General features: G+C 36.6%; 2 protein-coding genes across 3 annotated transcripts in view; both read right to left on the reverse strand.

Moving 5' to 3' along the window:
- The window catches only part of dennd5a (DENN/MADD domain containing 5A), a 31,863-nt gene extending 24,149 nt beyond the window's left edge, over positions 1-7,714 (reverse strand). Inside the window, exon 1 of one of the 2 annotated variants that reach the window (XM_041979690.1) lies at positions 7,465-7,714. In XM_041979690.1, the coding sequence (XP_041835624.1) occupies positions 7,465-7,564 (100 nt within the window). In that variant the 5' untranslated portion in view covers positions 7,565-7,714. The remainder of the gene's footprint in view (positions 1-7,464) is intronic. The other variant, XM_041979696.1, reaches the window with a different exon arrangement.
- A 1,797-nt stretch (positions 7,715-9,511) lies between these two features.
- tmem41b (transmembrane protein 41B) lies at positions 9,512-19,961 on the reverse strand. Its single transcript, XM_041969352.1, has 7 exons — positions 19,748-19,961; positions 17,107-17,224; positions 12,658-12,786; positions 12,398-12,491; positions 12,084-12,188; positions 11,441-11,579; positions 9,512-11,343 (listed from the first exon to the last, which is right to left on the reverse strand). Exons 1-7 carry the CDS (start codon positions 19,842-19,844, stop codon positions 11,174-11,176), a joined length of 852 nt encoding a protein of 283 aa, XP_041825286.1. The 5' UTR covers positions 19,845-19,961; the 3' UTR covers positions 9,512-11,173.
- Between the last annotated feature and the right edge of the window lie 1,913 nt (positions 19,962-21,874).

A 21,874-nucleotide genomic window follows, 5' to 3' on the forward strand; every position in this document is an offset into this window, starting at 1 on the left:
CACAGTGTCAATGGCATTTAAAAATGTATAATTATTCATCATTTTTACCCCCTTTGTTTATCATGTCATCATGCTAACAAGCATTTAGTATAACAGCAGACTACTTAGGACAGCAAGCATTTATTAAACAATGCACTTTCTATTTCTCTTTGAGAACTGCTTACTAAAAACAATGGCCATTGGTTTAAAAGGATGAGGTGCGTGTTAAAAAAAAAATAAAAAAAGAGAATAAACAATGTATTTATGGCTTAATATAAATGTCCAAAATTTTTATTTCTTGCTGGAAATTTTTTTTTTTTCAAAAGTGTGGTAAATTGGTCCAATTTGAGGATCCCAGCAGTAGACAGTCATGAGTTGGATTACACCAAATAGCTGCTCTTATGTTGCAGCCCTGGAGCTGTGTTAACTTATCTAACATTTTACATAAAGAAAAGCCTTTGTACTCTTTGCACTGGGCAATGCTACTTACCATCCTCCTTGTGCATGACATTTGCCAAGCATCAGTGAAACAGTTCTGCTTGTAAAAAGATTCATGCAGCTTGTAAAAGATAAATACAAGCTGAGTAACGCAAGTCATCAACTCTATTCTGGCTACACTACATCAGCATCAGGTCTCGGGCATCGGGGTCTTCCATGCAATGAAACAAATCCTAGTAAGGGCCTAAATGTCTGAAGGATTAAGTGGTTTAATCTGTTGGTTACTTTCATATCCAAACTACCAACGAGAAAGAAAATAGGCCAGAAATGCAACACAGACTACAAAAATGTCAACAACCAGGGATGGGTCAGACAGTGTGATTATCATGATTTGTAGGGATGAGGAAAATGATTCAGTCGCTTGCAGTTTTTTATTCCACTGTGATGACTCCAGAATGAGCATCATCATATACAAACTGGAGCACAACTGTTATGTGACTTCAAGTGCAGTTTTGTTGAAATAACAACCTGATTTCTGTTGTTTATAAGTATTTATATGTAGGTCAGCATTCGAGAAAGTCGAAACAGACATGAAGCAATTTGATGACACTGGATTAGTTTGTACAGTCTTTTAAGCTGTGGAACAAACCGGAAGAAAGTTAAAAAAAAGGAAAAAAGAAAAACCTAAATGCAATGAGAATCCAATGTTTCTCCTACCATTATATTAGAGCGGCACCCCACCATTCAAAGATTACACACAGCTGTTCTTTATACCGAAACAGGCAAGGTTGTTGATTGTGAAATTTCTTGAAGTACTTATCGGAACACAAACCAGCCGCATAACAGGAAGCTTGTACATAACATTCCTGCTTGGCATGCAAAACAACAACATAAAAAAAAAGCTTAAAGGTGCCTTCAAAGGTCTGTGTCAACACAAATGTCTGAAATTATGTCAGTGATTTGAAAAGACGGTGGAAACACAGATTATTGTAATGCTGATTAAAAATAATTTGATTTTGTTTAGCTTTCACTATTTGGTTACATAAGGCAGCACAATCTCCTACATTATCTGAAACATCATCTGTTGTCTGAATAATACAATTTAACTATCATCATATTACACAGATATTGAAAATCAAATTACATAAAAAAAAGTTACAACATGAAAATCAAAAGTGACCAAAACTGAAAAGAAATCCTAATGAAATGTCAACTAAAAAGGAGATAAATATAGTTATACTCAAATCCTTAAATGCAAACGCTTGTATCTCAGTTTTACTACTCTTATACACAAAGCTTCAACTGTCACATTTACTTTGGACATATATCAAGGTTTTCACATATGATGGGCTCGGTCACATCTTGGCTCAAGTACAGCTGGCTGAGACTACGCAGGTGTTCCACTAACCAGTCTTCAGCTGATAATCAATGCTAATTACGAGCTGTCTGCCACACTTGCTGGACTGAGTACTAACAGGCTCTGCAATGTGTGAGATTCCTTGATTTGTCATATTTTTTGAAAGGATTGACAGTGATACCATGACACAGTGGACCAGCAGCAGTGGGAGTAGAAGAGCGTCACTAAGTTCCGGCTCTCCATCCAACGAGCCAGGGACCACCCACAGCTTAACACCCATCCTGTGCTCAGGCACTCTCACGCCTGCTGGAAAGGGGCTCAAAGCGTGGACATAAAAAGCTGTGTTTCCCCTACCAATTATATTAGATATGAGATTAACTTACATCAGATCAGTAACATGAAATCTACTGAAATAAAAATGTATTATATAACCAAAATATAAAATTATGTTAAGAATCAAAAGAAGAAAAAAATTAAAAGTGAGTACTGCAGAGATCAAATAATCAATATAAGCTATTGCTTAACTGCTTGCTATGATTACTACACTTTCTTAGAAACTCTTATCTTAAAACCTGCATTTATCCAGGATGGCCCATGATGACAGTGTGTTACGAGTCTAACGCCACCATCTGAGTTCACACAGCATTAACCCAGAATAAAAAAAAAGCAGGTGGATTTAATGTATGTATTATGTTAACATTTTTCTAAACCCTGTAATTCTTTGCTCTTATTGTTAATGATGCATGACAGAGAATTTGATTGTGTGTTAAATATTTCCTAGCAAATGAAACATTTCCACTTTCACTCTTTAAAGGAACCAAAGATTTCTGAAGCAGCTTTTCATCCTTTGGACTGATTATTAAAGAGGTAAAGTAAGTTACATGGTTTTTACAGCTGTGAGCCATGGACCTTAAAATACGTGTGGAAAATTGATTAAGTCAAATTAATCATTTTGTTTATAATAAAAAATAATCATAGGCACAGCACAAAAACTTAAATCAAAGTATGTCCACAATTTTAAAGATTAATTTTTAGACACATTATCAAAACGTGATTCCATTAATAATCAACAGAGTCAAAATGTGAAAGATTTCATAATGTATTTAAGACTAGCTTTCATGCTGAGCCATTCATCCCCATTTGTTTGCTGAGTAGGATAGGAGAAGAGAGGCTGCCTAGAAAATTCAAAAGGATATTTAGCATTTGAATAAGTGGAGCCTGTCTGGAAGTGTACTCTTGCCCCCCAGCTCCCGGTGTTTCCAATGTGGCCTGTGAGACTGCAGGGTCATACATATGCTAATAAGGATCCAGACTGTGCTGCCAAGCACTGTGTTAAAGGAACGTTTTGCTTGCATCTTTGTTAATTTTTTTTTTGTGTACATGAGCCACCACATCATTTTGGAATGAAAATATAATAAATACCAGGGGAAAACCATCAGAGCATGGTTTGGCTCAGGTCACACTATCAATTATCACCCAAAGGTTAATCAAAAGATTTAAATCGATATGTCTAATATCTAAACAATATACAGGCATATGATCAGTAATTACATTTATTCAGAGTTTTTTTTTTTTTTTTTTGTTTTCCAGAAGAAATTCCGGACAAGTTCTTATTTACGGAAGCATATCAAAGCAGGAGGATTTCTACTGGAGATCCACTCTCCAGGCTGGAAATGTGAGAGAGGAGCTGAACAGCTGTCCAGAGTGTGCAGCATGTGATGGGCTTGAGAATACCACGAGGCTCGTTACTGTGTTGATATGATTACAGTATGTATAAGTACATATCAACAATAGTGGGGAATGAGCAGAAAGCAGTAACAGGTTAGCAGAAAGGACAAGTTCTCCCCAGCACAAACACACACAGAATCATTCATGTGCACAGCGGCTGCAAATGCTCCAGACTATTTGCTGACACATTCAAACACTGCCTCACCCATTGATGTACCAGAGATTTTACAAAGAGTTGGGTGGAAAATCCCAGCAGAACGTCCAGAGCGGATGTTGTAGACTTTTACATTCTCACACCCCACTTCTCCAGAACATCTGTAGAATATTTTAGGACTCCAGTGCACATAAGAGAGCAGCTCTTATAATAAAGGTAAATTCATAAAACCACAGTTCAGACAGTATTTACTAAAGCTGAGCCCGTGATCAGTTGAGGTGTTCTTTTTATTTACATGTTTATATATAATACTGCAATTGATTCCTTTTGTTGTTTTTGTTTTGTTTTATTGTTCGTACGTAAATTAACAGCAATTACACACTGTTTACTTAAATTGAGAACTAATATAAAACGCTTGGCTTATTTATTTTCTGTCTGTTAACTTACCATTTCTTGTTACCGTGCTAACTACAAACCCATAATAACCTTGAGCCTCATTTAATATGATCCTTAACTGGAAGATATTTTGTTTACTGTTATTTAATATTACTAAAATAAGCAAGTCTTTAATCTTTAGGAAAACAGAAACAAGAAAAACAATTGTATAAACTGATGATTAAATGATTAACTAAGTCAGTCAAGTTTTTTTTCTGATTATTGGCTGATTAATTGTTTTAGCAACTGACACACCAGCAAAGTTACAACTACATACATACATTTATGTAACTTTGCTGGTGCGACAGTGACCATAAATGATGAGCTTCTATTACTTTTCTTTAATTGGTCCTAATAGAGTCAGTAAAACACAAACCTGTAGATGGTAAACTAAACACCTGTTTGAATGTTCTATCATATGTAAAGTGTGACAATGGAATTTCCACACCATTTCCTCTCTTCCAGTCATAACTGAAACAGTTGATAAGGGCAAGCCCCTAACCTCTTTCTACAGCAAACACCAGCATCAAGCTGAAAGTAGAGCATCATCAGTAATGTCTGACCTCAAAGCCTCAGGTTGTGCATTTGTCAGGGTTTCAGTGGGTTACATTTCTGTTGAGTCAGAAAAACTTGAAAGAACCTCTAATCACAAGCCAGGAAAAATATTCATTTCCACGCCGTGAACCCAACTTAAAAGGTGATTTAAGTAGATAGTAATAAACTGTCTATGACCTGCACTTTATGAACTCTAGAAATGATCTTTTACAAGAGTTGGAAAAATCCCTTCTTTCAGAAGGATGCAGCTCGAAGTGGATGGGAAGCAAAAACAGAGGCAGCTTTAACTGGTATGTATATCTCCTTAGCCTGGTTAGTTTCATGCACTTTGGCTCTGTTCAGTTACAAAAAAAGTACTTTTCTTGAGCTTCTATTTCTTCCATATTCAAAGGGAATTTCTGTAAACAGGAACTTGACCGAAGGAAGTAAAAATGGGAAGTAAAGAGGTTGAGTCAGAGAAGACTAAAATGATTTTTGGTCAAGTAATTGCTCTGAGGAGGAAAGAACTTACAGTGACAACAGAAACTCTATGGGCCTTTCACTACCTGCTGAGTCACAATAAATCACACCAATACAGGGGCTAAAAGAAAGTAAACCGATGATTCAATCCAGTTACACACACTAACACAAACACACACACATATATATGCTGTAGTCATTGCATCGCCTCAGAAAGTCCAGGACGTAAACCCAGGCGGTCAGGATCTCTAGCCTAGATTAGTGATCAGTAATGGCTAAACTAATTGGATTACAGTCAGTGGCAACAACCTGGTTTAACAATTTAACAATTAAATTAACAAATAAATAATAAAGCTGCTAGAGTCACTTCATTAAAGTTAAATAGTTCATACTAAGATGAGAGTCTTAACTTTAACAACTTCTGTTATCTCTGTTGATAGGTACAATAGTGCAAAATGCAAATGTAGTATTAAAGAAGTTATTTCAACCAAGCAGACATGCTCAGTTTCTTCAACATTCAGGGCTTCCCCATGATAATTTGTTAGCAGAAGGAGAGCTATGGAAAACCCTGACATTATTATGTTAGAACTGATTGAGCGATAAGATAGTGGCAAATCTCCACTGTTAAATGTTAAATGTCTAAACACTATCTTTAAGCAAATGCAAATTTCACATTTGCATATCTGCTGGGTTTGTCCCACTGAAATTTAGTGGGACTGCCTTTTTTTTTCTTTTACTATGGAGGCACTATTAAGACAAACTTTAACTGCAATGCCCATGGGTTACCTACACAAAATTACCTGCAAACAATTATTATAATGTATATTCTTTTAAATTATAGACTGGTTCCCCAGATGCCATCGCAGGAGTAAATTCTAATAAATATTTAGATTAAACTGACCTTTACATGGGCAAGCCTTGTATGCTCAAGCACAATGCATGTAATGTACTTCTTGTTCTACATCCACCACGATGTTCTTGATCGCAACGCAGCTCTTATACAGGATTCAGCCAGCCTTTGTAAGTGATATTAGTCTTTTCAAACTCTTTACTTACACAAAATTACCAGTACAAAAACATGTAATTTACAATGATAAAAACATGAGGAATGGAAAAGGGGAAAAAATTACTGGTTGTTTTGGTATTTAAGGTTCACAATTATATTCATTATAATAATTATTATAAAAATAAAGCTGTAAGATGCCTCACATAATTAGAAAAAGCATACTATACATGTTCAAATATCAGATTTGTTTTGGTGGAGGGATGGAAGGCCAGTCTTTGAAGATATTTCCATTCAGGTGTTACATTAAACATCTGTCCAACATCTCAATAAGTATTCAGTTGTGCTCAGATCTATGAGTGCCATAGAATAGAACTAACAGTTCTGATCAACAAACCCTCATCCCTGCTGTTGTCCTGCAACTGATTTATCTCATTAGAAATGTTTCATTATCAAACAAACTTAATCACTCACAATGGCAAGAAAAATCCCTCCACAGAATAACTGAGCCAACAAACCCTCTGTTATTTTGCTGACTATTTGTATTTCATCATATCAGGGCTCAGACTTCACATGCAAATATATTGAAATCTTGTCCTTTAGTCACAAGCCATGCTCGTGTAGATAACACCGTGATCAAAGGGGTCACAGTCACTCAAACAAACAAGATCCAGGTGTGTCACGACCTACTGTCGCGTGATTAAATGTTTAAGCTGTTTATATAAATGTCTACAAAGGAAAGGGTGTTCCATGCACGGTGAGGATCTTTGGTGGATGCTGCGAATGTCTGATTTCGACTGGGGAGCTTGATCAATTTTTGCCCTGGAGACATCTTACAGGTTAATCTTCCCATGTGCCTTTTGCTACCTTGATACTCAATCTCTTCTTCATAACCGGTACAGCTAGGAGCTATACAACCCCAGCATCAGCGTCATGTTGACATCAGTGTTATTCTAACAAGAAAATCTGAAGCCTGAGTTAACTGTCAGATTTTCCTCATATAAATATTTATTACTATGAATAACCAACAAGTCATTTTGGAATTAAGGGAGTTTAAAAATAAGGGGAATTGATCGACAGTCTTTAAATTACAATGAGAAAGAGACATAACCAGCAGTAATCCCCTCGATCCTCATCGGGCATTACAAACAGGCTCAGAGAAGATGAGCTAGGCCTGACGTTATGCTCGCTTTGTATTCACTGTAACAGCCCATGTTATTTGTTAGACAAACGAATAAACTGCATTCACGTTAAGACATTATGTAGACTAAAAAACGAGTAGGTAGCATAACTGTCCTTGTTCCCTTTTCGATCCAGTATAAGACCGACATTTAACCTGATGGCTAATATGCTTACCGGACAGTTCGTCGGGTTCCAGACCGCTTTCGGTGTCGAGTCCGCAGATCACGAAATAATCTGCGAACCGGGAGGAACCGGAGCTGAAGCCGGTGGTCATTTTGAGACTGGTCCGGTGCTACCGTTTTCCATCCAACAGGGAGCATATTAAAGGAGCGCGGAGAAGTGATTTCTCCTTGCCATTACGTCTGATATGTTACTGCGAGGGTTGAAAATCTCTACTCATAGTAAGCTAACAACCCTGTTCAGTTAGCGGCAACAACAGTTCCGGTCTTCTACCTTCAGAATAAAGTGCACATCTGTAAAAAACATCCTTCAAAAGAAAAAAAAAAAAATAATAATAATAATAAAATAAAAATAAATAACATGGGCAAATCTCATATGCCCAAGTGCAATGTATGTAATATACTTCTTGTTCTACGTGTTCTTGATCATAAAGCAATATTCTCCAGCAGGATTTTGCCAACCTTTGTGAGTGATATTAGTCTAAATGCATTACATTTTTATGAAGAGAATGTAAAAGTAATCGAACTACTAGATGCGACACTGCAAAGTTAACAGCCAATTATACAGAATAAATGCTGATAAAACCTATGATTTGTCTCAAAGCAAGTTTTTTTTCCCCCCGTTATTAATTAAGTATGGGTTTGTGAAGCAGTGATTAAAGCCATACAATGCAGAATACCAAAAAACAACTGTTCAATTTGCTATTACAAATTTGGTTTTAGTTTTATATTAGATCACCTCTTTAGTTGTAATAGACAATTATTTCCTCTTTAATCCTTTATTCTAAACATTTTAAAGGTCTCTTTTAAAGGTCACCATAAACGTTACTTCTTTTTGTCTTAAAAAGTGCAGTTTTTTTTTTTTTTTTTTTTGTTTTTGTTTTTTGAGAATTCAAACTTACTTTTAGGACATTTTAACTACTTCTGCCTTTGTTCAACATCTAAATTCAGAGTTACAACTGAAGTAGATTCAACAGCATCACAGCTGTGATCAGTCACAGCTGACTGAAAATGTCTTTACATGAACCTGACATGAACAGCTCATACCCTGATCAGGAAAAAACAACTTCTATTTATGTTTTTATTTCCAGTCCTGTGTGTATTCTCAGAAGATTGCTAAGCTGGATATGCAGTCATTTTAAGGTTCTTAACAAACTGGACTGATGAGTTTACAAGAATTTTAAGTTTCATTCAAATTGTCTCAAATTCCTGTTTCATTTTTCAGCCACTCATTTCACCAGTTGTCTAGCAAGAAACATCATGGTCCTGTTATTTCTTCCAATGATCACTGACACTTTCATATTGATTTTGATCAATATGAAATACATTTGAAATAATCTCATTTGATGTAAAACCAATGGATTACAGAAAGTTGTAGAAAACCATACCAGATAAATGTACCACTGCTCTGCAAGTATGTTACAATGTCACCACCTGGTGGCACCAGACACTTATTCTGGCTATGGAGACATTTAAAGAAGTGAGTCTGTCTGTTTTTATTTTTCAAAATTGAATTACAGCAGTAATGTCTGAGGGCGAAAAAGTCAGTATTATGTTAACTACTTTTTTATTTTTTGCAAACTAAAATCTGGTACTTGTTAAACAACCCTAGGAGTAATCATCTAAAACTAAACATGTCTGTTACAGATGAGTCTGAATTCAATCATATTTTGGTAAGATCATTTTAATTAATAATTTAAAAAAAAAAAACTTGACTAGACAAGTCAGAAATTTGCAATGTGTAAACACTTGCTAGTGGAAGACATCTCTGCTAGATACAGAATAATACTGCCTTTCAAAACATTAGAAGGGAGCAACAAGAATCGACAATTCACATATTTTTGATTGGGATGTTAGAAAAAAGTATATATTCAGTCTGAATATATATTCAGTGACAAGTTTAAAACAAGTAAAATGTTTTAATAGTCAAGCTAATAAAAACATAATCAGTAAAAATCTACCAGCTTTCATTTCTTGGCAGATTTAGCATTTTAATTAAATAAAAACTTAATAGTTTTATTCATTTACAGGAATAACAGCTGTTAAAATTTAGTTAACAGTTTACTTAACTACATACCTCGGGTTCATTTTAAAAGAAAATGGTGTACTGCAGGTTTTTTTTTAACAATAAACCCAACAGGACTACATAAATCGACATTTATATTTCTAATCTTGATTCACAGGTCATTAACTAATCTGTGTGCGGTAAATCTGTTATGTATTAAGACATTAAAAGACAACCAAGAAACGTCCAAATGCCCAAATTCCTTCCTTTACATGTGCAAGTGAAAAAGATTATGGACAAGTCCGTTCATTAGCATCACCATTCAGGTTCACATTTCTTCTTTAAGTTAGAATAAGCCATTAAAACCATTTTTGAAACTCAACATATTTTTATAATCAAGTATAATAACTTCTCCTGATGAAGACTGGAAAAAAAACAAGGCAAGGATTCAATATCTCCAAGTCTGTTGGCTTTCTTATTAAGAACATGTCTCTTTGTTTGTGTATAGACAAAGAAAAGCTAAGTTTTTAAGGGCATAACAACTAAGGTGTGGAAATGCACACATACATACAAGTGCATTATTACCACTTCATCCAAAGCTTAACCCATTTCACAAATTCCATTAAGAAAATGTATAAACTAACATTACTCTGGTTTGCTTTTTGTTTTGTTTTTCTAGGTTACAAGTGTTAAAAAAAACAAAAAAACAAAAATGTGTGTTGACATAATTATTATTCAATTTTTAGTGTACCTAGCACAGCAGTGAGAGAGAAGCAATGCTTGAATGTTCTATCAGGAACTACTACAGCAGCTTGGTGTGGTCTTTACAGGCTGCAGTAGCAAAGTACTGATTGATGCTACCTATGTGAACTGAGATGATGACCATAAACATGGTGTTGTGTAGCAGTGGACCTGCATAACTTCTGAGTAACAACAAGGGGGGAAATGTAGATCAAAGTAGAGATCACTTCTATTTTTCCCTTTACATGGAATACAGTGTTTGTTTAGCTGAGCACCCTGTGTAAAAATGTCCTTTTTAAAACTAAGATTTCCGTTTAAATGTAGTGACAGTTATTTCTGTGGTGGTACACTTCATTAGGCTGAAACTAGACATAAGACAGTTGAGAAGCGAGTGAGAGTTAGATGTGCTTCCACCAGGATGTAGTAATTGAGGCATTACTGCCATAGCAAAGCTAACCATTACTCTAATAACTGAAAATACATGCTCACAATAGCTTTAACAAGGTTCTGATGGCACTTTTAGAGCAGCATGAGCACTGCTTCTCCAGGAAAAGCACACTGAAAAACTGATATCTGCAACATTAAAACAAAAATTAAAGCATCCTACTAGTAGCACCTTTAACTGTCAGAAAAGGACCAAATAATTAATAATAAGCAGTGTGTTAAATAAAAACATAATTTCTTATTTACAAGATGTTCCATAATCAGAAACATAAGTCACAAAAAACTAAAAAGATACACAAGCAGCAGACAGTTTTTACTTAACATGAGGAACAGCCCACCACTGCATGCATTTTGTAGTCAGTGGGTGCCTGTTGTGACGGCTCCTGAAGACTTCTCGACGGCCGGCAGCTTGACACGGACACAGAGCAGCTTCATGACAGCTGCATGTTCCTGAGCCGAGGGAGGGGGGGCGTTGGAATCAGCCAGCAGATGAGGTGCTGAGGTGTTTAGAGTTCTACTCTAGTTTCTGCTGTAGCTTTTTCTGGAAGCAGACGGGCAGGATCGAGAGCACAGCGAGTACTCCAAGCACAGCCAGGGAGTTCCAGGACACGGCCTCGCCCGCTGTGGTCAGTTTGTAGAGTGTTGTACCCGCGTTGATTGCTACAAAGGATGGTGGTGCGACTCCTGTCAAACAGCCAGGTTAAACAGGTGAGTAATAAAAAAAAATGAATAAAATAAAAAAGACTAATAAAATAAAAGAAGAATGAACTGATTATCTTACCAAGAAAGGTCCCAACAAAGAAAACCCCCAAAGGCACATTGATGACAGGTGAGGTGATGTTGATGAACCAGTTGGGGAGAAAGGGAGTTATCCTCAGGAAGATTATGTAATTGATTAAATGATCTCTGTGTTTGTCAACCTGCCAGTAAAGAGTCAAAGTAAAAGGTTACATTGGTACATGCTGAGGGTTTCATGTAGTTAGGGAGGCAATCCCCTTCTGAAAAGAAAACCCTGCTCTGATTAGTCATCTGCACTGACTTAAGCAACCCACCGTTCTGCAGCAGCTTTGCTGAAACTCCAATAAACATTTTTACAAGTTCAGTGTACACCCCGGTGTGAAGGTTTAGTAATCAATATTTATTTTCTCAGAAAATAAAACTATGTGAAGTCTATCCTTAGACATTTTAGGAGTCTTGCAAACCATTTTACATTCATTTTTGCAATGCTAAAATCATATTTAAAAAATAAAGAAATCTCAGAAAGCTCACAAGGAGTCAAAACACTTTACAGGAGTAGGATTTGCTGCCTGCAGAGCTTATGTGATGAATTACAATAGAATAACATGGCTGTACTGATGACTGCATATGATAAACGATAAAACTGAAAAGCAAAATAATTACTATATATTTTTTAATGCTCTCACCTGCTGGGACCATTTCTGTGCTCTCTCTGTGAGATATTTATAGACCATGGGTCTTCCCACCAGATATGACAACATGTAGCAGAAGGAAGCACCGAGGCCAGAGCACTGCCAACACACAAAAACTCACAATGACGGACTGAAGCAAATGAGGACAAGCAACATTTTATAGCTGAAATGTAAGCTTGTAGACATCTTCCCACTTCAGATTTAGCTAGATTTCACAGAAATCAGGTCATCTCAGGGAAAATATTTTAACATATTTTAAATATTTGCTGTTTGTTTCCTATCAGACGTTTCATATTATTCTTACTCACCAAGCAGACTAAGAAAAGAGCCAGGGGGAAAGGATAAAGATAGCCAGACAGGATGCTGAGGAAAATTGATCCAGGGATAGCAAATGTCTGGAGGCTGATAAGCGTCAAGGGAACCACTTTACACAGTTATCACATAAATGCATAAATAAACATTAATAACAACCAATATTCAACCAATGTTCAGCTGATGACATCAGTTTTAATGAACCCATCCATTTTTCAGTATCCAAAACAGGCACGTTTGTTTTCTCCAAGGATACAAGATGTAGGTTGCAAAGTAGGCCACCAGCACCTGGGTATAGTAGGTGTCTTTGTATTTGGACAACACTGTTCCCAAAGCTTTGGCATCATCCATGTCTTTGGGGATCTTGATTTTTTCCATTTCATCACTGCAAAAAGAAAAAAAAATGCATCTATTGTTCAAATTTATACATAAAAAAGAAGGTATGTTTTCTTGTGGCATGGTTACTGTATATATAAAATCCTTGTTAAAGAAAAAAATCAGTTGCATCTGATCATTTTTGGATTTCCAAGAAATGGCATGTCTAAATAAGTAGCTGTATATTACTTAATCTGACAAATAAATACTGTAAACATTAATTCCAGGAATTTAAACGATGTTATTCATGTTTCTAGCACATCATTCCTCCTGATCAGATGTTTTTAACCAGCCTTTAGCAGTCTGAAAGAGATTTAACTTAAGTCCAGTACTCTGACACAAGGCTCCCATTTCAAATATATTTATTGAGAAACATCAGCTAACATGGTACTTTAATGGACAATAACAGGTTTCTTTTAAGGCAATATTGTTTACAAGAACACAACATACACAGATGGAGATAAAAAGAAAACCAGAAGAGAAAAGACATAAAATACATAAGTGACTGTACTAAGAATACTTCCCTGTCCTACATCTCTATGTAACCCTTTTAAACCCATGACACATGGCTCCTTATGTGGAATACTTCCTCAGTACCAGTTTATCTTTGGTGACCCTTTAACTTTGAGTTACCCAATTACTTCACTGGTAACACCATTCATCAGTGTGGATTAATGACACAGGGAAACGTATTTAACACATAAAGAAAGAGAAGTGCAAAATGTTAAGGAAAGTCAAAACACCTCCCCGATCATGCCACTCTGCTATTCCTGCACATACAACCACACACGTAGGGCGTTGGTGAGCATGCATGTTGTACGGGGTGTGGTGGAGGGGGCCTTAGTGGCTGCTTCTCCTGCACCCTGGGACAACTTTCTCCTCAGTTTTGAAATCACATTTAAGTCATCTTTACATAGAAACAATGACACTACACACACATACACACAGGGCTTTGTGAGGCGAGCTGTGGTATATGCTGAGCGGTCTACCCGGAGGGTATCTCCTCCAGAGCTAGATGGCTGTCTGCCCCTCAATTTTACCAATTTTAACTGCCTTACAAACACACACTGTCCAACCACTAGTGAGTGGTGGAGGTGCCATCACTGAGTGGCATATGACCCCCGAGGGACTCTGTCAATGTAATTTGCTGTGTAATAAAATGAGCAGCCTTGAAGAAAAAAATAAAAATGCAGTTTGATTTTTTGATGATTTGTTTTTTTTCCTTTTGTTTGTTTTTTTATGAGTCAAATAATGCAGCTATGACCTTGCAATGTAAAAGCCTTTCTGCTAATTTTTTTCATTTTAATTTTCAAATTTGACATTTCAAATAGACATTTTGGTCTATTATTCATTTTATTTATGAGTCAAAAAATGCAGCAATGTTCTGAAAATGAAAGAATTTCTCCTAATCCATTTTCATTTGAATTATGTTCCAGAAAAGCTTCCATAAGGCACCACCCGTCTCCCAAGTTTAATTAACAAGGTTGGGCTGGGTTTGGGGAGTGAGCTTTAGAGCGATGGGGGGTTGGGGGTGGGGGCATTGTGGTCTCTGAGGTACTTGGCAAGGGGTGGGTGGCTTTCTGGGCCGGCACTGCACTCTCAGGTGTTGGGTTGGGCCTTTCCTGGAGCGGTGGATGGTTCTCAGGCTAGTGGGCTCTTAGTTCTTTTACGGACTCATGCTCGAGGGCTGCTGTGTGGCAGGACTGGCGGACCGCTGCCCCTGCTCCCCCGAAGCCTGCACTCCATGGTGGAGGGCTCTTGTGTTCATTGTTGTGCATGATTTTTACAGTTTTTCTTCCCACAGGTGTTCCTAATTATTGTCTGATGCCTTTTCTTAGAGGTCTTAGGATGTTTACTGTTTCTTTACAGGTGTAGCAGCTGGTTGTCGAGTTTTTCTGTTTAGGTTGTTTGTGGTTGTTTTCTACCTTTTGTTTTGCTCTCCCTTTTTTTCTCTTCCCTTCTCTCCTCTGTCCACCTTTTTCTGCAATGACTCCGGTCCAGCAGTTAGAGTAAAATTGGCAAGAAACATTTTAAAAAAAAAAAAAAAAAAAAAAAAAAAGCTAAAATAAAATTATAATAAAGGATGACATTTAAGATGCAAGGGGGAGCCTCATATCCAAAAGGCTCATCTTGGCCAAGTAAATTTGTCTGGCACAATATGGCAGCCAGACCATCTTTCTGCCGTCATGATGCTGGACAGGACAGGAGCCCCTTTTTCAGTCCAAATTAATATCAGCCATTTCAAACCTAAGTGATAGCCCATAAAAGGGTGTTTAATTACAATAGTGCAGTCCCAAAATGTCTTGGGTCAAAGCACAGATCTCTCTCAAGACCTTTGTTACCTTATTGCTGCAAAACATAATGATGACATTGGTTACAGAAGGATTTCTAAACTTCTGAATGTTGCAATGAACACTTAAGGTCATAATCCACAAGTGGAAAGATTATTATTTCGCCATAAAATGACCATGATTAGTGCTCTTTCTGACAGGAGTAAAAAAGAGGTAGCAGGTAAGTTATCCAAGAGCAAAGAACCTGTTGTGGAGGGCTTCAGAAAAACTTTGAATTAGAAAAGAAATTCAAATACAGAAGAATACAAAAGAAAAATATCAAGTAATGTTTCACAGAAAATATAAAGTAATGCATTCAACAGCTATAGCCTGCGCACACACACAGACACACACCCATACAGCCCCCAAGACTGCATTGCTAAAGAAAGTTGAAACTTTAAATAAAGTTTGCTGCACAAAATTTTTCAGTTGATGCAGTGATTTTTATATCAGAATTTTACCAGAGCATAGTGATGCTGCTTTCTATGAACATGACTTTAACACAGACTTAATGAGTAAAAATTTAATGCATTTGACCATTTGTCCAAAAAATTTGAAAATAAATAAATAAAATAAAATTAGATATGACGAGAACAGCCTTACTGGGATTTTGGCTGTTGAATAGAATCCCATTTCACCCCTTAGCCCTACCCCTCCATTTTGCGCGTTCACCTGTAGGGGTAGGGGTGTCCCAATTTCTTTTAGGACAGAGTTGTAGGGCTATATACCTTCAAACGAAGATTTTTCAGAGGCACACTTCAAACGGAGGGGTATGAAAAATTTCCTGTTCTATATGAGAAAGCAAGTGTTTCTACGCACATCACGCTTTCTTGAGGTGCAGGGCAACACACACTGGCACACACCAAAAAAAAACAAAAAAAAAAAAAACAAAGAAAAACAGAGTATACCAGCAACCAACTCCCATCTTACTTCACCATAGACTGTGTATGACAACAGGTTTCGTTATGGAGTGTCTAGACTGAGGAGTGATCTCTCTCATGTCATATTTGACATGAGCATGTTGCAGCACAAGACCGTGGTGAACCACTAACCTGTGCGAGCCGGTACGCTGCATTTGTGTACAGGGCTACTGTCACGCATCGGCCGTGAGACTCACGCATTTGAGTGGCTTCTTATGCTCTCACGCTAAACCTCCGATTTCTCACACTGGAATACACATCAAGTGCAATGCCGGCTAATGGAGAGGTTCTAGAGAATTCCCAGTGGGCCGCATTACTTTTGGGCCGGTGTCCTGGCGTATATATCAAAGACGCAGCGTCGCAGCAGCGGTTCACTCACTGCTCATAGATGATGAGGGGAGAAATTTCAGCTTCACAAACAGCAACGATGAACAATATATTTTTTCCTAGTTTTTTTTAAATACAGCTGGCAGTTTTGCTGGTTTTCCCTGTTTGAGCCCCATGTTTAATATTTTTTAATATATTTGTTTTTGTTTTATTTAAAATTTCTTCCAGTTCCAGTGTAAAATGTTCTTTAGTGACTACTGATGACGTATGTGATTGTTGAAGGGGTGTCCCAATTCGTAAGGGTTAACTTTCAGCCGTACCCCTTCTAGCTCCGTTTTTAAGGGGTCAGTGGTAAGGGGTAGGGGAAGGGAAAGGGGTAAGAAAGAGAAATGGGATTGGGCCTTAGACTTTACTGTTATAAAAAAAAAAAAAAAAAGCAAATATATGAAACTTTGGAGCATGTGAGGAACACTTGGACTCATTGGAGTGTAGCTGAGTGTATACATGCTGGAGTGATTTGATCCATACGTCTGTTAGTCTGGTTTTGGGAGCTCCAATTTCATATGATTTTGGTTGGGCAAACTAGTTTAAATGCATTTTAAGACTTAGTTTTTCATTTAAGTCTCAAACATCCAGAGGATCAAATCTAAAGCTTTTTTTTTCCTTTGTAATATGAACCAACACTAAACAGCAGACTAATTTGTAAAGAAACCCTTTAGATTTAACAGAATAATAATGAACCTGACAACTTACTCAGGAAGCTCAGGGAAGTTCCTGTAGACCAGATACATAACTGAGGCGGAGCAGGCAAAGATGGACACCAGAATCAGCAGAGACATACGTGTTGAACCTCCTACACTATGTTGAGCCTCTGTGGGGAAAGAGAGAAAAAAGATTACCCTATAACTGTAGAAATTGACAAACATCCAACCAGGGGGTCTGTGCAACTTCTAATGTGTTTTGCATCACTTCTTCTTTGCCCCACGGTGAACTGTTGTTCCCCATGAAGAGCTGCCTCTGCAACAGCTCTTAATCGCACTTTCAATAGACCATTTCCTAAATGGGGCGACCATTAATAATTTATAGATGTCATTTAAAGTTATCTTATTCTGTAGGGTTTTTTGGTCATTTGCTTTGCTTTTAAAACAAACTGCAATACCTAAAATGTTTATAGAACAAAAAAAAAAAAAAAAAAAACAGGAAGCAAACCAATGACAGATTAATAAACTGACTCAGGAACTAGAGTTACAGAATTCTATGGTAATGTTTGTAATCTGTCTATGACAACCTTTACCCTGTGTACATGAGACTCATGAGACCTTAGCAACAGATAATATATTGTAAATGTAACACAATGATTTTGCAAAACCTTGTCTAACAACATTTTAATTTCATCATTACAGGACACGGAGCATTGCAGAACAAGCTTTGAAGTTTTTTTTTCTTTTTAATGTATAATTCTTTTGAATAATGGAGCATAATTCCAAGTGTTGGAAATAATGGTTTATTTCGATCAAGAGGTGCCTCTCTGGTGGTTATACTCTTTAACTCAGAATCAAAAACACCACAGCTAAAAAAACATACTAATTACTTTGCAGATGTTGTGAGCCACCCCTCTCACTTCTTCATACATTTTCAAGAAAACAGGAAATAGGCACAACAGTCTATTGAAAAGTGTAGGAAAAAAAGTAAATATTTCAAATCAAAGAATACAGAAACAGGTTTTGCTCCTTGGAAGCAAAATATAAGAAGATATGTGGTTGTTCAAGACTTTTGCATTACATTATAACTGCAGAAGTCATTGTTAATGTTGAAAACAGCAGCCCACCTTGTTCTTTAATACACCCATGGAAAAAAATAGATATCTAGAAAAACAAAGAGTTGATAACAAGAAAAAAAAGACACCTAAACTCCATAAAACTCTACAATTAATGAAGAAAAAGCAATGTTAGCAGCTTAATCAAAAGGAGACAAATTTTATTATAATCAGAAGTTCAAATGATTTGACAAAATTAGAAGATCATACAGAAATCTGATGGAATGGCTAAAACTGCATTAAACGATGTGATCTTGACATCTCAACATCCTAGATGAACTGGTCGATGCTGTATAAGGCAGGGCTACTCAGTTCTGTCCTATGAGGGCCACAGTCCTGAGGGTTTTCAGTGTATCCCTTTTCCACAAATTAAATAGATTCAACAGTCTATGACGTTTCGCACGATGACTCATGAATTTGAGGCAAGTGTGTTGGAGCAGGGATACATTGAAAACCCGCAGGACTGTAGCCCTCGTAGGACAGAATTGTGTAGCCCTTGTCTGGGGTGATCAGATTGCCATGCACGATATAAGCAAGGAAGAGGTCAAATTAACATGACCTTCTTGGGTGGACGGGAATTGCCGTTGGGGCGGGAGGGATTGGGTGCCCCCTAAAATAACAGTAGGGGAAACATTGGATTATATGATGTTCCTTCACATATCTTATGTGACCAGCTGTGAGCCATTAAGTGTTCTGCATACTGTAACTTAAGTAGAGGATGTTAGTTTAGTGACTCTTCCCTAGTTTGGTTCAGGATTTATTTGTGTGCAGATTGCTACAACAGTGTAATAATATGAAGCCCAGGTCACCTTTGAATGTGGTTTGAGTGATCAAATTAACACACATGCTGTTCACTTCCAAGCAATATGTTAATATAAAGAAACAAGACCACTGGCCTTCTTAATGTTACTGTCAGTCTTTTTTTTTTAACGTGAATTATTGATTTATCTCTTTTTAGTCCAGTACTCAGACATTAAAGGTTGAATGTTCTCAAAAACGTATTACCTTTGGTGGCTGACTTGGCCTTTTGGACAGTCAGGAAAAGTAAAGTTCAGAAGTTACAAACTTAACCCAACACAAAATAGGTCAAAGTTTTAGAGATATGCAAGTGTAAATGGTCCGTGGGCGTTGACAGTACAACTACTAAATTTGTAGATATATGTTACAATGTGTTCACAAACGTCCCTCCCAAATGGTGGTCCAAGGACAATCTGTTAAACAAGCACGTATCTAATTAGCCAACAGAGAAAGGGCGAACATTTTCACAATCTAACTAATTTTGTTATACCGACTGCTCTGACTCTGCGTTTAAAAAAAAAAAGAAAAGGGTTTATTTGAGTATAATTAGAGTTTCCTGGTCACAAGTTTCAACGCCACCAAGCTAACCATCGAAGTCGTCGCATAGGGCTAATTTTTGTTAGCTGGCTCCGACTAACTTAGACAGGCTTGTGTTTGGCTATATGGCTAAATCTGCTTAAAAAAATGTCGCCAAGTCGTGGCGTTTCTATATATATGTATTGACAGCACGTATTACTTTCCTTCTCTCGGGTCAACAGTTAGCTACTACAATGAACCAACCTTTCAGAAACTGCGAGTCACTGTCATTGGACTTCACCTCCTCCTGTCCCGACGACAAACCGTCCGTCTCTCGCATTTCTCTCCGCTTTTTGGCCATTTTCCTGAAATATCGTTGAGACAAGCGTACAGTATATCGATGAGTAAATCAGTGACCGGCAAACTCAGCGGCGACACCGGTGTAGTGACAGGCTGCTGACGACACTTTCCACAGTTTGACCTTTTACCTTCATACATCCAGCAGCAAACCCCGCTACAGCGCCCCCATCAGGGACACGTCTGGTATTACTGCAGCACGTTTTACACCCTGTTCTATCTGGAGTTCATGTTTCAGGCGCTCAGGTTTAAGGGAAAGTAACCATTCTCAGTTATGAAAAACACATGAGTTGCATTAAAATGAGGTTTATCAAGCAAAGCTTTCAAATCAAAATATTTTGAGTTATTTTGCCTCCATATCTTTTCAGAAATGCACACATGTAACAACATAAATTAATGAGTTTATTTGATTATGTCAGTAATTGTATATGTAACTCTTAATTTCCATAATTTCATAACCTTTCCAAAAATGTCAATGCAAAGATATGAGTTTATGTTAAATGCATGATTTGATTTAAACATATTCAGTAAAAAAACAAATTTTCAGTCCATGTATCAAAATTTATAGATTTTGTCATAAGTGTTTCTGCTTCAGTGACAGTTGTCAAGGGTTCAAATTTTAGCCCTAACTATATAAGACATTTTATTTAGGATAATGCTGTACTGTACAAGATGTGAAAAGATTTTTGAACATGGTTTCTTTTCCTGGAGATGTAAGGAGAATTTTGATAATTTCTTTTATTGATACACTTGCATAGTTTGCTAAATAAAACACCTGAGGAAGTTTGTATGTTTGTGTGTGTATGCATAAGTGTTTGTGTGTATATGCATCCGTGAGTTATCTAATGTTTAATGAATGCTGGACTCAGATGTAGTTTTTCTTCTTAAAATAAAACATTGAGTTACTTTCTTTGAGGTACATTTTATATTACTATATTTTACAATTGACATTTTTAATCGAAATATAAAAAAGTATAGTAATTTTATTTTATTTAAGTTTTTCTTAAATTCATACATATGTTTTACAGACAAATAAAAAATCCACCCAAATGTCCACCCTGCAGTAAATATCTTTATGTGTTCTGCAACATCATTTTATATATATATATATATATATATATATATATATATATATATATATATATATATACATATATATGTCATACTGCGGTCTCCTAGAACATTGCCATATGGTCTCCTAGAACATTGCCATATTGTTGTCTTCAAAGATGCCAAGACATTTTAATGTTAACAGAGGTTCGAGAAAAAGCATTACATTGGCTGAAAGATACCAACTGTTCAGATGATGACAGCATGGATAAAAATTAAGTGGACTTACAGGAACCAGACACAAAGTTCCAAGTAATCAGGAAGATGCTGATCTTATGACATGTATACCATTTACAATAAAGAAAAAAATGATAATAATAACAAATAAATAAATAAATAAATAAAAAAATAAAGAGGAATTTGAAACAGGAAAAAAGACAAAATGGCCACAATAAAGGTAAGACATCCAAATTGAGACACAAAATAATCATTAAAGAAATGCAAAGTGATTGCAAATAGAGAAAGAGATAGAAAATGATCACTGTCAATGTGAACAATATATTATGAAGCACTGATCAAATTAAATACAAAAAACCTCAAAACAGATTACCATGATATCAGAATAACGAATTATGAGCAGAAGCAGCATTTTTAAAAAAATGCTAAATTACCCTGAAAAAAATCACAAAACAGCCAAAATGAGACATATGATTTGCCACAAATTTAGCACATTTAAAACAACCAAAACATGTCCACAAATGACTAAAGGAAATATGTAAAATAATAAATTCTATCACAATAGACCACATGATACAAATATATACACAGACAGATATAAAATAATCACTATGGCATACATGATATATAACACAGAATGGGTTACATAAAGACCCTAAAATGGCTTGAAACTACAACTCCCATAATGATGCAGTTGCAGCCGGATGTTCGTATTGCACTAATTTGGCGCTGATCTATCCGGGTACT

The sequence above is a fragment of the Melanotaenia boesemani genome, chromosome 1 (assembly GCF_017639745.1).
Source record: "Melanotaenia boesemani isolate fMelBoe1 chromosome 1, fMelBoe1.pri, whole genome shotgun sequence".
Lineage (NCBI taxonomy): Eukaryota > Metazoa > Chordata > Actinopteri > Atheriniformes > Melanotaeniidae > Melanotaenia > Melanotaenia boesemani.